Here is a 20278-nt window from a genome sequence, read left to right on the forward strand (position 1 = left end):
CAAATGGAATGATTTCACTGTCATTTGCCTAATTTGCATTCGTAGTTAGCTTGGTCCTATCTGAGTAGCCTCACCTTTTCATCTGCATGGCCCCATCACTCACCCCTCATTTATCTGGTTTCTTGGTCACCCTTAAGTGTGACAGAATGTTGGGAACTGTTGTTTTTTTCCTAACAGGAAGCAAGAAGAGATGATAGAACCCCATTTGTAATACCTTATTTAAATTAAAAGCGCCATACCTGGAATGGAGCAATACTATGTTAAGCAAGGCGTAATCTGAGCCAAATCTTCCTAGAGTTTACTCCTGTATTCTATTTTCAGGGAAAGGCTGAATCTCAAAAATAGAGATGGCATATGGCCTAGGCTATTTTGTTCTAGATGTCAGTGCTGATCAGGACTGCGGTCTGACTGAGACTCTTGTATCTTTTAGATCTAGAGATTGCCAGCAGAATGTGCAGGCAGTAATCTACTTTGTCATTTACTTTTAATACTCACTCCCACCTTTAATTGTTCTAGCCAATTAGCAGGCACACAGCTATTATTGACATGGGTGCCACATTTTTCCCTCTTAACAAGAAAACATGTGCAGAGCCTGGCACAAGCAGATAGATAAGAAGATATTATTTGTGACTCCTCCTTAATATTTTGTGGCATTGCCAGGAGCAGCTACAAGCTACTTGGAGACAGAAAAAGTCATGCTTGATGTGAGTAATTAGTGAATAATTTAATAGTATGCAAAATAAGCTGCCCAAATTTGGCAAACTGGTATATCCTACCACAAAACAGTCTCTATAAACCTTCTGCCATCTATCTTTTATGCTTTGACCAGTTGCCAATAATGTTTAAAGGGGATTTTTTTCTTTACTTCTTTTGTTTCTGAACACATTTTTGTTCTGCTAGACTGGCAAGATTTAGTCTCAAAGCACATGAGTATTACAAAGCATAAGTTAAAATAAAATTGTAAATCAGCCTTCTGCTTGACCATCAGTACATTTAGAAATGTGAAACCAAAACTTTGTAAAACATTTGTTTTACATAAACACAACAACATACCTCTCTCAACCTCGATCTTTTGGAGCCAGTTGAAGACAGTTTCAATAATTATGGCATTAGTCTTTCTGTCTACCATCAGTTTTAAATGATTGGTTTAAGTAGTTGTTTTTGGGGGGAGTATTGCATATTTCATTATGATTTAAGTGGTCAGCTACCTTCAATTTCTGTAAAGTGGAAAGGGTACTATTAATTATTCTAAATAAATAAATAAACATTTGGAATTGGGCTGAAAAGGTCATGTGTAAATTTGGCCTTGGTTTGTATCCGCTGAGGTCTTGCTTTTGAGGTCCTTTTTCCTCGCTAACTTCAAGTAGCAATGGAAGAAAGTCCCCCGACCTGAAACTACTTCATGTTAGTATCTTTATCCAGTGCTTGAAAAGGCTCAAGAAGTATTTGCAATGGTATTGTTACCCAAATAAATATGAGAGCCTGGCTCACAATGCACAAATTTTCCTCTACACATGTAGGATCGGACTATGTTACCCAAGGAAATTATCTTGACTGAACAGTCTAGTCTACATCTGGATGCTACTTGGCACAGCACTCGTGTTAAAAGGGAAAATGAGGCAGAGACATGGGCCCCTTCTGCACATGCAAAATAATGTGTTTTCAAACCACTTTCACAACTATTTGCAAGTGGATTTTGCCATTCCGCACAGCTTCAAAGAGCATTGAAAGCAGTTTGAAAGTGCATTATTCTGCATGTGCGGAATGAGCCAGAGAGAGAACCTCAAGGAAGGAAATTTTTATGCTTCCAACAAGATGCAAAGCTTGGAAAAATGTAGTGCAAAGGAAAGCCAAACTTGAAACGACATTGCAATACAGGAATATAGCCATAGATATTCTGCCTTTCTGGTTGAAAATGGGGACAACGTGTATTTAATTTTTTTCCCCAAGCAAACTTGACTTACAGCCCAATCCAGAGCCTGAGGCAGGCGGGACCGGCGCTGCTGCAGTGGTGCTCCGCCAACTTCAGAGGGGTTTCTGGTGGTACGGGAAGAGAGAGTGAAACAAGCCCCCCACTACCAGAAAACCCTTCATTGGGCTGACTGGACTTATGCCACCATTATAACATCCTTATTCCATTTTTAGTGGTTCCCAGAAATATTTCTCTAGCTACAGCCTCTTTTAGAATACTATAGTTCCTACACTCTGTTCTATCATTACACTTTAATATGACAAGGCCCTTTAATCTCTGAACACGCCATATAGCAAATGGCATTTGCACATGAAAAAGTAACAAAAAAACCCACCTCTTAGGATTTCATCTGATCTAAAGTGTTAGAGAGTGGTTTTTCTTTTATCACGATTTCATTCTTTTTTCCCTGTTTCCATTGTACAGAAAGACACATGCTGAGAGTTACTTCTACTAAAATCATCCAAGAAAGAAAAAAAAACGTATCACATATAACTATGACTTCGCAAATGTTTTCCTTTCCTTTCGGATGTCTCATTTGAAGTCTCAGGCTCAGGGTGTGAGTGACTGAACTTAAGATGCATGGAAAAACTTGAGTTTCCACATTTCAGGCATCAGCCATGGCTTATATAATAGTTTTGCAAATGAATGAGTCCCCTCAAGTCATTGTTCATTTTCAAGTTCAGTGATTTCTGAGATCATAATAAATATCACAATATTCTTCTCTGCAGTGGTGTAAATATGGATTAAATATCAAGGGGATGTTATCTTTACCATCCATGCTTTAAAGCTGTTTACTTCATTGTGTGTGTAAAATATTGTCAGGTCACAGGTGGCTGTTGTGGGTTTTCCAGGCTGTATGGCCGTGGTTTGGTAGTTTTTGCTCCTAACATTTCACCCACATCTATGGCTGGCATCTTTAGAGGCATGTCATGGTAAGATGTATGGTGGGCTATATGTTTTGTGCACCTCACAGATGGGGGGGGGGTGTAACTGTGTGAGGCACATTTGTATGTGTCTGGGTAGAACAGTCCCCACTTGAGAAACTTTTTGATTCCCAATCATTAATGACAATATTTGGTAGAAATATCACCATTAATATCAACACCTGCTTTTATGTCAGTTGTACATGGATCACATAAAAGGCCACAAAAGAAGCCAATAAATCAGGTACTCAGGCAACAAAGATTGAGGGAAATGAAAACATTACACTATCTAAAAGAAAAAGTGTATAGATGTACAACCTTATGTATTTGGTGAAAAATTCCACTGCAAAGCTGCAATGTTGTTAAGCCTTTTAGCCAGAGATGACAGATTAGTAGTCTAGAGATTGTGTCACCCTCAGTATTAGTCTAACTAGGATGTTTTAGATATGTGAGATGGTTAAAATTCAGTTTAACTGCATCATTAGTCTTTATGATTAAAAGTAAAGCAGATAACTTCCTGAGACCATTTATGCATGCATTACTTACTTTGGCTCATTCCGCCCATGCAGAATAATGCACTTTCAAACTGCTTTCAGTGCTCTTTGAAGCTATGCAGAATAGCAAAATCTGCTTGCAAACAGTTGTGAAAGTGGTTTGAAAACGCATTATTTTGCGTGTGTGGAAGGGGCCTCTGTGACGGTTTGCTTTGCAGAAAGGTTTGCCCACAGTTTTTACACAGAGATTCTCCTTTTGCAAAGTGTTCCTAACCAAGCTGAACTGCTATTTTGCCCACCAGCCACTTCCTTGTTCTTTCCGTGCAACCTCCACTTGGAGAAATTTCCTGCTACCTTTTTTTCTTTTTTGCCATCTTTGGTCTAGTATTACTTCACTAGACCATGTCATTTTCATGTCAATTTCACAACGTCTATTGCTAAAGTGATAAACCATCAGTGTTACAGGGGGTTTTCAAAGAAAGCCCTTCTGATAATTTTGAAATGGCAACCCAAAGAGTGTGAGAAACTGCAGTTGTGTGTAAGGGAAGATGGGGATGAGTGTGAAAACCCAAAGAAAGCCTAATATACTTCACTTTCCCTGTGAAGGACGAGAAAAGTTGCACTTGAAAGTTTTTCTTTCTGGAAACCATTGGGATTCTCTGAATTGAGAGTGTGGTGAGTTCCAGAGAGGGTAAAATGTGTGTGTACATGACAGTCAAACCTGAAGGGAATGTACACTTAATGTGAAAGAGACCATGAGCTTGTAAATGGCCATCAAATAATAAGACACCGCAAGGTAAGCAGTATGTGGCAAAGAGATGGGGACCAGAAAAACTTGTAATCCAATCCTGTAGTTCTTAAAGATGAATAAAATTTCCAGGCTGTGAGCTTTGACACTCAAAAGCACACGCCCTGAAATCTTGTTGGCCCTCAAGGTGCTCCTGGACTTGAATCATGCTCTTCTACTGCAAACCAACATGTCTACAAACAACCCTGTGGGTCAATAAAGTCAATATTATATGTGGGTTCCCCACTGCAGATCTCTATTACAATTCTCACCACCACATGCAGAACCAATCAAGTTTTTGAGACACCATCCAAAGGGAGCCCCATTTATATCATGTTACCATGTCAACTTGTCACTAGGTGGGCTGTCTTCAACAACTAGTGAACTAGCCTAAAAGGCACCTCTTCTCAACAAGGAAAGGCTAGACATATCAAGTCTGCTCAGACTGTGGAGAAATTCTTTACCTTTCCAATGAGAATGGCTGAAGAGTTTGTGGATTTTTCATTTAGCAACAGCTGCTCAGCTTACTGTTCCAGTTGGATAACAGTAAGGTGAAGGATCTTAGGTTTGGCTCATTAGTAACTGCAGCTGTCAAAATTATGTAGCTGCCTATCAAATATGTTTTCCATCCTTATTTAAGGATTTCTTCTATCATGTCTATCTTGACCCCCTGAAGGAAGAATAGTAATAATCAGGGAATTGGAGCCAGGTTTCTCCAATGTGGAACCAGGGTTGCTTCCACACCAATCTTTTCCCATGTTTAAGGTCCCTGACTGGTGCAGTGTTGTTATTTAAAAAAATGTTTCCACATGGCATTGTCCTCTATTGTCCTCCAGGGCAAACAATACAATTGAAGGACTTCAGTGAAGTGTTACTCTTCTCATTTGTTGATGACTGCAAGGGGCCAGTCCCCAGCAATAATTAGCATAGAAGAAAATCTCCTGCCTTTTAGATAGAGGAGAGGTGATCTTGGAGGCTTTTGTTTTTACATTTGAAGGGTTTTTTTTATGTTGTTGAAAGTATTGTGTTATTCCTATCCAGTTTTACTTATGTTTATTTTTTTTAACAACCAAAAGAGAGTCACCCACAGCTCAGCCTGCCTTTTCAGGAGCAGGGAGGGCAAGGCATCGTTGTAGGTGTCTGAAAATACATGGAAGGGTTTTTTCAAAGTATTAAAATAGTATTGTGTTGTTTCTGTGCAGCATTGCTTTACGCATGCTCTTCAAAATAAATAAATATATATATATATATTGAGTGGGTCATGTGGGTCATGTATGAACACAGCAGGGGCAGGACTTCAGTGCACATAAGATGTAAAAGTGGAGACAGAACAGAGTACTCTGGACTGTCAGAATCTCTGTGGCAAGGGTAATTTCTCACAGAATCGCATCAGCAACCAGTCTAACTAATTACACCAGCAACCAGACTAACCAAAATCACATCAACCATCAGCGGATAATATAAAAAAAACTAATTTCCTATACTGGCAGATCACCTAAATATTCCTTCCAGCAAGCCGAGAAATTGTGTATGTATTTACCCTTATGATTTTAAATAGTTGTTTCAGCTAAAAAATGTTAGTGTGTTCAGCTGTTTAGGAAGTCTGCCATTCTGTGTCAATACTTTATACTCAAAGAAGAAATAGCTGCCAGCTTGAGTCAGCATTCCCAATGTACATCTCCCTTTCCTGCTTTCATAGCTCACCCTTTGCAGCTTCCCAGGTATCTGAAATATTAAAGATGTGATCAAATTTTTCAATTCCGCTGGGTCAAGCAGAAAATCCCCATTTCAACTGTGATTTTCCTTTGTGTGAATCAAAACCAAGTGGGTTTTTGTGTCATTATTTGTTTGCTTACAACAAATAATTCTCACACAATGTCTGCATGTTTGCATTTTTTTCAACCTTATTGGTCTGTCAGTTGCATATAAATGGGGTATGACGTGTAAATAGGAATAATGAAAATAGGAAAATAGGCAAAAATATTGCAACAGTATACAAACACACATTATGTGATATTTTCAGATTGTTATTCTCCTCCTCCAATTGGAGGTGGGGAGCCAGGACTGGATTTTTTTTCCTCTGAGGAAGAATTTCTTTGCAAATGTGTGTAGGCCTGCCACCACCCCTGAAATTTGTCAGGATTTTTTTTAAAGAAATGGCTGTCAGGTTGTGGTATCAGTCATCATTTTTTAGTAGTAGTACAGGCATCTCTAGGAATCGCTAGGAACTCTGTGGTTTCCTAGAAAGTTGTGGCATCACTTTCTGGTTTCCCCCAGATGTGACATCACCAATGGCCACCTGTCATATCCTCATACTGTTGGGTTTCTTGCTGTTTTCCAGGGCTTGCTGGCTAACCTAAGTGGGTGCCAGAAAAAAAAAACATGCCATCCACCATGCTGGGGATCACTGGTATAGATAGTCAATTCAAAGAAGAAGGAGCTCCTGAGCTCAAGCTAAACCCAGCAGTTTGAGGTTGTCAGTTCTAGCTTGGTAAATCCCTGGAAATTTGGGGATGATGCCTGGGGAGGGCAGAGTTTGGGCAGGAAAGAAAGCTCCGTAAAGATGTGATGTCAGTCTAGAGGACTTCAGTTTTTTTCTAGACTCTATGGGATATTGTAGGTCACTACTTCCGGAGTGGTCATTTCTTCCTTAGGACCTGATCTGTAACTTGAAAATCAGCTGACATTCCAGGAAAATTCCAGGCCTTCCTGGACTATTGGTTACCCTAACCTAACCCCAAACAATACGAGAGTTTTAAATGTCAAGCTGGACTGTGTTGCCCAACTAGCATGGTTACTGACTGCACAGAAAACAGAGGAGCTGTTTATAGCTTGAGGTAATACAGTTTCATTCTCCAGGTTTGTCCAATGTAAATACCTGTTATGTAAATACCAACCCATTTTGTTACACATTCCTACCATTTGTGGGTACCCCATTCCTATAAGCATAAACACCATATTGTCAGACCAGCTATGTTGAAATTACTCTTAGTGTCAGAGTTGATTTAGAGTCATTTATGTTGAAGTCATTATATTAACCAGTTATATACCATTAGAACAGCAGCAATGAAGCTGTAATTGAGCGGTGTGCAATTTCCCAGGCCCCATAGCTGGAGTGAAGGCAAAAAAATGCTGGCCCAGGCAGCTATCCATTAATGTATTGGCTCTACTGCTCTTAGAGGAGTGTTTTTATTTAGAATTATTTCTACTCTCACCAGAGGCACAATATACATTTGCTCAGCGAATGCTATACAACTGTGAATCACCATTTGCTGCTTCAGTCCCTGCACAAAAATGTCATGGCTGCTGTGCTCTCAGGATATCCTGCCAGTTGACAGTGCTTGTCAAAAATGTGAAGGGCTTTTTGCACATGTCTGGTTTACTTTGCTTTGAGTATACATTCCCTTTGAGTTTGATTCTTGTTTACACACAAATTTTCTCCTTGTCGGCAGTCACTCCACTCTCAGATCAGAGAATTTCCATGGTTTCCAAAAGCTCCCTAGGTATGATTTCCCATCCCCCCCCCCTTTTGCAGGGAAAGCAAGATTACCACACTTTATAAGTTTTCTTTGGTTTTTTTCACTCCTCTTGTCTTCCTCCAGTTACATAACAGTAGTTCTTTCCACTCTTCAGGCCACCATTTCAGGACCATCAGGAGGGCTTTTTACATTATTTTACTGGTAAAAGTCTATTGCTGGAGCAGTGAACCCAGTGAAATTGAAAAGCCTGGGTTTGTTAATAAAGCTCCTGCCAGCCTTCCTTGTCTCCCCCTTCTCCCAGTTTTCATTATTTCCTTCCTTCCTTCCTTCCTTCCTTCCTTCCTTCCTTCCTTCCTTCCTTCCTTCCTTCCTTCCTTCCTTCCTTCCTTCCTTCCTTCCTTCCTTCCTTCCTTCCTTCCTTCCTTCCTTCCTTCCTTCCTTCCTTCCTTCCTTCCTTCCTTTCTTTCTGGGCAGGCAAATGGTGGATCAGCTCAGATAAGGACACATTGCAGGAGGGTAAGCTGAGGGGGGAAAGAATGGTGAGGGGGGGGAAGAATGGTGTAAAAAGCTTTTGAACTGAAAATACAAAAAACGCAGTGTGGAAGTTCATGGGGTCACATTGTTCATCACAGGAATCATAAGCATGTTTTGTAAAAGCAGCTGGAAACACTAGGAGGCAAACCATAGCTCCTTCAGAATACCCACCAGGCTGAATCTTGTCCTGGATAGCAGCATCAATGTCATAGCGGTAAAGCCAACCCTTCTCTAAGGAGTCTACTTCCAGCTTAAGTGCCTCTTCCATTGGAGCAAGAGCCACTTAAGTTGGAGAAAGGCTCCTTATGGTCCAATCCAAATGAGGGGGGGCTGAGTCATCCAGGGGCATTCCAGAGGTGTTTCTGGAGGTGGCTTCCACCCTGGGTTTTTATTAGCCGTTGTGCTATAGCTCAGGGCTCAGACTTACGCCACCCTTTCAGGCAGCATAAGTCCATTAAGCCCTAAGGAAGAGTTTCCAGTGGGGAAGTTTTTCTGTATTTTCCACCTCCCTGCACTGCTGGAAAATCCACTGGAGGCAGCAGGGCATTGTGGGTAAGTGCCCAGGGAGGGCCATGAAAGCCTTCGACAATACATTATATGCATGCTATTTGACTTGCCTTCAAAAGACTGGGGACTTCATTTAAAAATTTAGCTTATATTAAAACTTAATAGAAGGAAATAAGATATTTATGTAGCTGTTCTGCATAATAAATATTTAACCTTTTTGATATTTAGCTCATCTTTTAATAAACTGAACAGAAGAATCTGGGGCATAACTTGTTCCTCTTGGAAGACGAGAAGACAAAACATCATATGTATTTATAGCTTGAGTGCTTCATTTAAAAAAATGAAGCTCCATTCTGTACTACCCTACTACAATTCCTTTCATACTTTCAGAAATCTGTTCCAGGATTTTCCCTTCTTCCTTTGGATACTATCATTTGTCTCATCTCTCTGTTTTTCTACCCAGTGTGGTCTAGTGGTTAAGAGCAGGTGGACTCTAACCTGCAGAACCGAATTTGATTCCCGACTCCTCCACCTGAGCAGCGAAGTCTTATCTGGTGAACTGGATTTGTTTCCCTGCTCCTCCACACGAAGCCTAGTGGGTAACCTTGGGCTAGTCACAGTTCTCTCAGAACTCTCTCAGCCCCACCTACCTCACAAGCTGTTTGTTGTGGGGAGAGGAAGGGAAGGGAGTTTGTGAGTTCTTTTCAGTCTCCTTAGGAGAGAAGTGGGTATAAACCCAAACTCTTCTTCTTCTTCCAATAAACAGTACAGTAACTAGCATGAACTGAAGGGGGACATGATACAAGCATATTAAATTATGCATAGTTTGGATAGAATCAATAGCTTTTTCTCCATCTTGCACTTAAACATAAAGAAAAAAGCCCTTCTTCAATGGTACATAATTCACTTGTGGAACTTACTACCACAGCATGCAGTGATGACCACTCTTTTCTTTGACATTCAGAGTGGTCTGTTCAAATCCCATGATGGCTCAATGAAACCTCTGAATGCCAGTTGTTGGGGACAATGCCAAGGCAAGGTTTTGCCCCTGCATCCTGCTTTTATGTCTTTGTATGTCATTGGGGGCATCTGGTTATCCATTATGGGAAACAAGATGTTGATGGAGCACTGGCCCAAGGGAACAGAGTTCTTTTTATGTTTGCTCCTGCTTTGAAAAAAAATGAATACTTGAAAAATTGATGGTTCATGTTGTAAAATACAGAATGTATGTGTCATCAAATAGTAGGAAAAGTCACACTCCTGGTATGTAGAGGAATGTCTCTTGCACTCTGTTTGTATCAAGATAGATGCACATTTTTTCTTCTTTTGTTGTGTCACATAACAGGAATGGAGAGGGAGTGAAATGTTTTAAAGAATGGATGCTTCATGGGAAATTTTAGAAAACATCCCCATTAGAAATGCTTTTTACTGCTAAAAGAGGCTGTCCTCCTTTAGTAGTGACAAGCTGACATTTATTTATTATTTGTTCATAGTCCACATTTCTTACTGTGGATTATGCAGTGTAAAATAATGCAATAAAAGAGCACGAGACATCTAACAAACAATGTAGTAGGACAGATTGTCTAGTCACAGGCCCTTTCCGCACGGGCCAATAAAAGCAGGGGAAAGGCCCAGCCCCTTTGCACGGCTGGCCATTTCGTGGACAGCCAGCGCATTGGTCAAAGTGTGCTCCTTCGCACAAAGGCACATTTTTGTTTCCTTCCCTGTCTGCATGTTTGTTCCTGCAGTGGATACAGCCCATTTTTGTTCTTGCCTGCCTTCCTGCAGTGGATACGACCCATTTTTGTTCTTGCCTGCCTTCCTGCTGGCCCATTTCCCCTGCGTGGCTCTTGTTCGAACGCACCTCACAGCTATGGCTATTCACTCGGCCACAGCTGTGAGGCATGTTAAAAAATAATTGTACATAATGTGATTCTTGAAAAACCTGGGTGGGGGGCGCACAGTGGATCTGTGTTAGGATCAAGATCCATGCGAATTTCCCTCCCAACCCAGAATTTTTACTGGTGTCATCCTGGTTTAAATAGCCCATTCAGAAAGGGCCATAGAGTTTTCAAGATAACGGTTGGTCAGAAGTGGTTTCCTATTGTCTTCTTCTGCATAGTACTAACCAGGGCTAGCCATAGTGGCACTGCTGTTGTCTACAAAAGATTCACCAGTGTCACCTTTCACTACTAGTAGCTACCATTCAAGCAGTGGTGGAATTCAAATAATTTAACAACCGGTTCCGGTGGTGGGATTTGAATAATTTGACAACTGATTCTTTACAAGCACCATTTTAACAAACGGTTCTGTCGAAGTGGTGCGAACCTGCTGAATCCCACCACTGCATTCGAGGATGCCTCTGCCCCCACCACCACTGGAACTGTCTGTTCTATTCTGTTGATGTGGCTGTTGATTCCTGAAGGGAATGGACACATCCTAATCTGGTGTCTCAGTTGTGACCGTTCTGCCTTGAGGGACATTGCTAGGAGCTCAGCCTCTTAACAGAGTCTAAATGCCTTACAGCATTGCTCCCAGCTTTGCCGACATGCTCAAACTCCCTGACCACAGTAAGGTGGGCAGGAAGACTAGGATTACAAAAATTTGAAGCCATACAAAATGGTACTAGACATGATACATTCAGGAATGCAAAAAATGGAATGATGAAGTAGAGAACAAGCAGCATGAGACACACAGCAAATAGATAATATACAGCAAATATAGTCCTGTTCCCCTTGTAAAAAATGCCTTCCTGAATGACTTTGTTAAACATTAGCCCAATTACCTTTGTAAAAATGTACCCTGAATATTTCTGTTTTATATAACTGGTAAAATTCTTCCCAATGTAGTATTTCCCTACTGGGAACAGACTTGTATGTTCATTTCTTCCTCATATTCAGCTTCTCAAAGAAACAGATTCTGTCTCTATGTAAAAAAGGGAGGAGAATAGCAACCCTACTGAGCACAACATAAGTAATATATATGCAAAGCCTACCTAATTCCATTGCATTGTATTGATTCAAGGGAATGAAGGAAAGTATAACCACAGGACAAAAAAATATGCTTGCTTGTCACTGGAACGTCAAATGCAGATTGAGGTTTAATTTTTCTTTGAATAATCAATAGATGGCTGGTTGGCCAACACAGGAAACAGGGTTTTGAAAAATGAATGGAGAAGCAAATAATGAGAGGATATACAATGCTCCCTCATCAACAATCTTGATTCAAAAGAAATTGATATAATAAGAACATGCATAACTCAGAGGTGAAGCACATGCTTTGCATGTAGATGTTCCTGTGTCCAATTCCAGATTTATCCAATTACAGGAATCTTTGATAGCAGTGCCAAGTACTTGGAGTCCTTGGAGAGCCAGCGGGCTAGGTGAAACAAAATGAAATGAAAGCCTTTAGTGGCATCATGAGAGGGCTAGATGGCCCAATGGGTTGATACAACATGAAAACCTCATAGATGGATGGATGGACGGACCGACGGACAGACAGATTCAGTTCTCAGAATGAATGTTTAGGTTTTCAGAGCACAAACATTTATTAGTAAATGATTCTTCACAATGACTGCAAATTGCCTTGCAGTATGGGATCAGGGTTGTGCCCTTGAATATATCTGGTCATGTGATATAGCCTGAAAATACCTTATTGGCATTTTCTCAGGTATAGCCTGGATTCAGATACACATTAGAGAATCCCAGTCAATATCAGTATCTTAATCCAGAATATTCCTAGAAATATTCAGGAATATTTGGGTCTAGTGTTTTAAAGCACCAAACGTAGGGGAAGATTGGCTTTATTGATTCATTTGTTTAAAACATTTTATTAGTCACTTTCAGCAGCAGGAGGGACGGGGGAGGCAGCTCCCACAAGCAATTGGAATCACCCATGTTGGTTCTATTAGGATTCTCTATATTAAAATTGTTCCTATTGAACTTAAGGCGATATTAACCCTGAGTTTTGCTTGGCTTCTTTGAGTGTTTACACTGGCTGTGTTGGGCTTGCAAACCACTCCTACGTTTGTTTGATTTGGATTCTCTGGTTTGACATTGGTGAGGTTAGTCTTGTCACATTGGCCTGTGGTTCTCCGTTTTGATGTTGGCTATATTGGGCTTGTTGGTTATCTTTGCACTGAGATGCCTTGTGCCAGTGGCTGCTTGCTGTTGAGTGTTTGACTATTGTTTGCCCTGGAGAGAGCATGAGAAATAATGGAAGATGGCTGGTGGCACTTTTTCTGGGAGCCCATAGCACTGCACTCTTGTTCCAATTCACTTCAGCATGGGGGTCTTTAGTGGGCAGGAAACACTAACTCAACTGCAATTTGGGTGTCATTTGCTCGAAAAATATCCCCTCCAGCTCCTTCCCATCCTCGAAAGATTCCTCATAGGAAATAGTGAACCTGAATAATTTCAGAATCCTGGTGCGGAAAAAGAATCTACATACCAAGCTGTTATTTGGGCCCCGAACAGCTTGGAATACCAATAATTATGCCCTCCTTGAAATCTAGATTCAAAAAATAGTGAATGATTATTTCTGGTGCACATCCCTGGTTGTGATATTAGTGTAAGTGCCGCATTATAGACACGTCAGCAAAATTCAACAGAACTAGTAATCATAGGAAGAAAACAGTGCAGACATATAGATCATTTACTTCCCTCACTTATTTCACCTAGCAGCACAATTTGGAATTTTCAAAATGGGTAGTACAACTCACCACACAGTGATTGTTGGGGCAGGACCAGTCGCAAAACGAATTTCATCTGTTGTATAAACACGTTTTTCTTGGGCCCCATTTGCCAGAACAATGAAAGTAAATGACTGACCATCTTTGTTTTCTCTCTCTTTCCTCTACAGGTTTAAGAACTATTTGTCTACCAACTTACTAGACACAAACATGAATAACTCAACGAATGTAACCTCTTTGGAGGACGTGATGGCTCTTGGAAGTCCTTATAAAACTGTTGAGGTAGTCTTCATCGTCATAGTGGCTGGATCCCTCAGCTTAGTGACCATCATTGGGAACATCCTGGTTATGGTGTCCATTAAAGTCAACCGGCACCTGCAGACAGTCAACAATTATTTTCTTTTCAGTTTGGCATGTGCTGATTTGATCATTGGTGTCTTTTCCATGAATCTGTACACTCTTTACACTGTGATTGGCTACTGGCCTTTGGGACCGGTAGTTTGTGACTTGTGGCTGGCTCTTGACTACGTAGTCAGCAATGCCTCCGTCATGAACCTTCTCATTATCAGCTTTGACAGATATTTTTGTGTCACCAAGCCTCTGTCATACCCTGTCAAGCGGACCACTAAGATGGCAGGAATGATGATTGCTGCAGCATGGGTGCTTTCTTTCATCTTGTGGGCACCTGCAATTCTCTTTTGGCAGTTCATTGTAGGGGAAAGGACTGTTCCTGATGGGGAATGCTACATCCAGTTCTTGTCCAATGCAGCTGTCACCTTTGGCACTGCCATTGCAGCTTTCTATCTACCAGTTATCATTATGACTGTTCTCTACTGGCAAATATCCCGGGCTAGTAAGAGCAGGATTAAAAAAGACAAAAAAGTGGGTGGACAAAACCAGGAACCAGTGTCTCCCAGTTTGGTCCAAAGTAAAATAGTGAAACCAAACAATAACAACATCCCACCAACTGAAGATGGGATAGAGCATAGCAAAATTCAGAACGGTAAAGCCACTGTGGAATCAGTTGTGGAAAATTGTGTTACTACAGAGGAGAAGGAGAGCTCAAATGACTCCACCTCTGTTAGTGCTGTAGCTTCCAACACGAAAGAGGATGAAGCCATCAAAGATGACACCAGGGCTTCCATCTCCCAAGCCAACTCCAAAGTGGAGAACTCCAAACTGAAGTGCATCAGGATATTCACCAAGTCCCCCAAAGATGATTGTGATAGCTCTGCCAATACCACCGTGGAACTTGTTGGAAGTGATGGCCAGAATGGAGATGAGAAGCAGAAAATTGTTGCCCGGAAGATTGTCAAGATGACTAAGCAGCCGGCCAAAAAGAAAGCACCTCCTTCCAGAGAGAAAAAAGTGACCAGAACTATCTTGGCTATTCTCCTGGCCTTCATCATTACCTGGACACCATATAATGTCATGGTACTCATCAACAGCTTCTGTGCATCGTGTATCCCCAACACAGTATGGACAATTGGTTACTGGCTGTGCTATATCAACAGCACCATCAATCCTGCTTGCTATGCGCTCTGCAATGCTACCTTTAAGAAAACCTTTAAGCACCTCCTTATGTGTCATTACAAGAACATAGGAGCCACAAGGTGAAAAAACCAAAATAAGGGGGAAGGAGGTTCCAAGTATGTTAAAACAATGCCATAGCACTTTATGCTCTAGTGTGACATCAAGAGGCATAAAGGAGATGCTGATCAAGAGTATGCACTTCATCTCCAACACCTGCACTTAACAGTTCACAAGTCATCAGGAGGCTGGAAAGGGCTGATCAGCCACTTGAAGACAGGTCCTCGAGGCAACATTCCCTGCTCTCCAAATAGTATCATTCAGAAGGGCTTTTGACTCCATTGTTCTTGGGGCACAATCCCTGGGAAGTTCTCTTGTGTAAGCGGGAAATGGGAGAGCACAAGATCATTGATCAATGAGGCTTGCACAGGAGAACTTGGCAAGCGCTGTGGCCTTAGTCAATTTTTTGGTATAACTGTGGCCAGTTTGTCTGTGTGTGTCCAGTCATTCAAATAACCTATGCGGAAAGTGTAAATGGTAGGAAAAGGAAGACACAGAGCTAGCCAGTTGGGTTGATTGTTTCTATGATTTGATGCTGAGGAGCCTACTGTTTATCTTTGCCTTGCTCGTGTCTGTTCCAATCTGCATTTAAAAAGTAGTACTGTACCTCATACTGGGCCGAAGCAGCCAAACTTTTAAGCAATTTTTTTGGGGCAAGGTGTCAACATTATCCATTTGAAATGTTTGGGACTTTATTGTGCCAGAATTTGACTGGATTGCACTCATTCATAATCAGTGATAATTTTAAGTGATTTGCCGTGGTCATCTGTTCTTCCTTTTTGTCGAGGTCAAGCTTTGCACAGCACTTATGGCCAGCTCAGTCAACTAAAGATATTGTTTGGTACACCAAAAAGGGTTATCCTTGGAACCCAGAGTTTTGGAGAAGTTAAAACTGACTTGTAACTCTTACTATACCAGTTAATAAATGTGTGTGGGGTACATATCTGCAACAGCAGTCAAAATTCTGGCATTGCATGGATATTCTAGAGCAATGATTATGCAGAAACTTATGATTAAGGTATTGCTTTGGTTATATATCCCCTGTGCTATTATATCAAGCCCTGTCATAGGGCTTTCAGGTTGCATCCTAGAAATTCCTTTTGTATGCCTGGTGGTAAATTTGGTAGCCTGAAGTCTGGGGTCCAATTCAAATGAGTCTAGTGAATATCTCTGACCACACACTCATTTTAGAATTGGACACACCTCCCGCCATGTTTGCTCTCAGCAATAAGTACATCCTGAGTGTGTCAACTTCAGATTAATAAATGGTCTCTGTTGAGTTTTATTTGTGCTAGTAATTATCCTTGTATAGATTTTCTCTTTTTGCACATGAAGAAAGACTTCTCAGTGGTGTTCTCATGTGTGATCCAAAATTTCAACCGCTTGTGACAAATGACTCTATTACGTGTCTCAGGTCTCAACTACGCATAATGCTGGAAGTCCTGTAACTGAAGTTCACAGAATTGTTTTCTTGAAAAATCAGGCATCTGGGAGAACTTGAACTAGGACCACAGTGTGAGGGCTTTAAGCCCCACACTTTGTTTTTTTGACCTGAAGCAGCCCTCAAAAGCTGCCATGTATGTGTTTTAATGGGCTAGCTCCGTAGGACTGTTTCAAGTTGCATGTTTCAAGTTTGATGGGCTAGCTCTGTAGGACTGTTTCAAGTTGCAAAAACAGCACTGGGGATAGGCTTAAATCCCTCCCCTTCCACACGCAACTGCAGCCCCAGTCTCAACCAAGCCCTTCCATGACTGATTTTTCAAGTGAAATAAAAGGTGGGGTAGAGGGAGAAAATTGAAATTTCCAGTCATAGCATTCCAAGTATCATGCGTTGTCGAGCTCTGGCTTCACATATCAACATTCAAGAATGTTTTGAATTTGAGATTTAGGGAAGCAAAATCAAACAAGCTTCTACAACCTAATCTTCACTGAGATAGTAAGCAGTCCCATTTCAAACTGGAGGAGAGGGTTCACAGAGCAGAATGCTTCATCCACCAGTTCCACTCCCAGAGAAAACAGGCAGGATGTGCTTAAGGGACAGAACCCTCTTCCTGGAGCATTCTAGCTTGTAATGTTCTAAGCTTGCAATGTTCTAGCTATATGTTTTTAACAGTGGAGGGGCATTCAATCTGGTGAGCCCCCATGTGCACTCCACTCAGGCATGGGTTTGCCCCTGTAGGGAGAAATGAGTGACTAAATTGCGCTGGACTAAGATTTGATTCAGGCCAGAGAAAATGAAGCACAGAATTCCATATATGTTGGATGCATTCAGAGATCAAATTCTGCATTAAACTAGGATGAATTAATTTCCCAAACACTCAGCAGTGGCTAAGATTTCTTACCCAGAGACTGTATTATGCCCAAAACATCATATCAAATCATTAACAGTGCAATCTTAAGCAGAGTTGCACCCTTCTATATCCATTGGTGTCAATAGACTTAGAAATTTGTAATTCTGTTTAGGATTGCACTGTCCAATTTATGGGCTTAAATTATTGCTCATTGGAATCATGGTCTATTTAATACATATAAAGTTATCCCTTCCACATCACAGGGGTTAGGGCCGTGACCCCCCTCCCCGATCTGAAAATCCACGTTAAAAAATTTGGCCCTCCCTTCATATCAGAGAAGAAGTCTCAATATTAATGGTATTAAAAATAAACTAAGCTGATATTATACAATACTACACATACTTTTTATGCATTTCTGAGTTTCTAAACTTTCTCTGTGTCATCTGCTGACCTTCACTTGTTATCTGCAGATTCCATAAAAACTCACCCCAAATTCCCATTTACTTTCTTATGCCAACCTGTGTTATATCAAAACCGCAGTGGGGAAAGTCTTGTTGTGGAAGGGATAACTGCAAATGTGTAAACTAGTCAGGGAATTCATGGGCAATGTTGCACAGATTCATTTGGTATGAATCTGGGTGTCTCCTCCAATTTATGGACTTAAATTATTGCTCATTTGAACCATTGTCTAGTATCCTTTAATGTCTATAGAATTGCTACTGATCACCTCCAAACATTTCCTGGGGATTCAAGAAGTCCCATTAAATGCAGTGGATCTTACTTCTGAGTAACCATGCCTAGGGATGATGCAATAAGAACATAATCCACAGACAATTAGATACAAGCAGAACATAAACAGAACATGGAATCAGTGCACCCTTTGTTACGCTGCACCATTTTAGAGTTTGACTGCATATCAGGAAAAAAGGCTGCATAGGATATCATTTCTTCAGACATTTAACTATTATAAAAAACAAAGAAGAATTCAACATGCTATCCCCTTCACCTGCAGTCTGCATTCTCACCAATAGATACTTCAGTTGCCTACCAATAGCAAATACTCAAGCAAATACTCTGATGATCTATAGCTGCTTTTACTCCCTTTAGAATTAATAGCACTTAAGCACTTAACTACTTAAGGGTTCGTTGATTTAAATGAAATTGAAGCATGCTTAACTTCGTCCAGATTTCAGGCTGGGGATTTTGCTCAGCCACGATCCAGAAACAACGTGCACACTTATGAAGTTCACAAAGAGTTTCAATATTTACATTCCATCCTTCTACTCCTCTTAATGTTAATTGCTATTTGGTTAAATGACCGACTCCCCCTTTTTCCCTATTGTATTACAGCAATCCTGTTGGCTTCAGTTGTATTACATGTCAGGCCTATTTGGTTTCATGTTTATTCATTCAAGTTCTAATTAGGGGCACAGTTTTGATATATACTTAGTGAGAAGGAAGTCCCATTGAACTCAGATGGTCTTGCATCTGAGAAAGCTTGACGGGCTGCAAAACTTCCTTTAAAAACCATCGTAACTTGTTCTTCCTCTTTGTTCTGGCCAATGAAAGAAAGCTAAGAAAAACTCATTTTAGTCCTTATCTTGTTTTATGGTTGATCTCTTTTCCCCTGAACTACTTTTTAAATTATTATTATTATACACATAACAACACAGCACAAGTATCTGGAATTCATCTCTGAATATCGAGTCCTTCCCAAGGACCTAGGATATTAGAGGCATTTGCGTAGAATATGTGCAGTTCCTAGAAGTGCTGCTTTCTGCAACATGTGGACTGATGTTCTGTCCAAGTTTAGGCTTTCCAGATGTTTTTCAAGATTTCTTGGAATTCCTCCTAGAGCACCGACTACTAGTGGGATTACTGTTGTTCTTTTTTGCCACAATCATTCAACTTCAATTTGTAGGTGCTTGTATTTTGTGATCTTTTCCAGCTCTTTGTCCTCTACCCTGCTGTCAACTGGCACAGCAACATCTATGATCCAAACATGTTTTTTCTCTACCACTGTTATGTCTGGGGTGTAATGTGCCAGGTGTCTGTCTGTCCGTATTCTAAAGTCCCAGAGTATTTTTGCTTCTTCATTTTCTGTGGTCTTTTCAGGCTTGTGCTCGTACCAGGTCTTGCAACAGGGCAGGCTGTGCTTTTTGCAAAGGTTCCAGTGCACCATTGCTGCTAGCCTATTGTGACGTTCGAGATAGTCAGTTTGGGCTATTTTCTTACAACAGCAGATGATGTGCTTCACGGTTTCATCACCCTCTTTGCAGAGATGGCACTTTGGGTCATTGTAGGACTTTTCAATTCGGGTCTTTATTGCATTTGTCCGTAATGCTTGCTCCTGGGCAGCAAAAATCAGGCCTTCAGTTTCCTTCTTTAGAGTTGTTTATTATTATTATTATTATTATTATTATTATTATTATTATTATTATTATTATTATTATTATTATTATTATTGTAGATTTCACAGCTGCCAGATCTTTAGCTGGTTGTTGGCCTTCATTACAATTCAAGCCTCACCCAGAGGCCTAGGAAGTTGTAATGTATCGGCATAGTATTCGTGCAGATCCCAGCAGGGCTGCCTTCTGAATTTGACAGATATTAATTTTGTCAATTCGAAGATGTTTCAAGTGCTGCCCTAGTGTTTTTGGGATGGCGCCCAGTGCGCCGATTACCACTGGGACGACCTCAGCTGGTTTGTGCCAAAGACGCTGAAGCATCATCATCATCATCATCATCATCATCATCATCATCATCATCATCATCATCATCATCATCATCATCATCATCAAATTTATAAACCACCCTCTCCCAGAGGGCTCAGGGCAGTGAACAACAAATTAAAATATAAGCCTCAAAACATAAAGTTAAAACATAATATAAATACCCCAGATATACTCTATAAAAACAGGAGCCATAAAACAACCGATGGTGTCAAACACCCTCCCCCCCCTTCATACCCATGGGTGGCCAGATGGAGAAGGCATGATGTACTCAGCCAG

General features: G+C 40.8%; 1 protein-coding gene across 5 annotated transcripts in view; it reads left to right on the forward strand.

Annotated features, from left to right (window-relative positions):
• The window catches only part of CHRM2 (cholinergic receptor muscarinic 2), a 209118-nt gene extending 190144 nt beyond the window's left edge, over positions 1 to 18974 (forward strand). For all 5 annotated transcript variants that reach the window (XM_048500882.1, XM_048500881.1, XM_048500884.1 and 2 more), the window contains one exon: positions 13557 to 18974. In XM_048500882.1, the coding sequence (XP_048356839.1) occupies positions 13597 to 15003 (1407 nt within the window). In that variant the 5' untranslated portion in view covers positions 13557 to 13596 and the 3' untranslated portion in view covers positions 15004 to 18974. The remainder of the gene's footprint in view (positions 1 to 13556) is intronic.
• Positions 18975 to 20278: the final 1304 nt, after the last annotated feature.

The sequence above is a fragment of the Sphaerodactylus townsendi genome, linkage group LG06 (genome assembly GCF_021028975.2).
Source record: "Sphaerodactylus townsendi isolate TG3544 linkage group LG06, MPM_Stown_v2.3, whole genome shotgun sequence".
Taxonomy (NCBI): domain Eukaryota; kingdom Metazoa; phylum Chordata; class Lepidosauria; order Squamata; family Sphaerodactylidae; genus Sphaerodactylus; species Sphaerodactylus townsendi.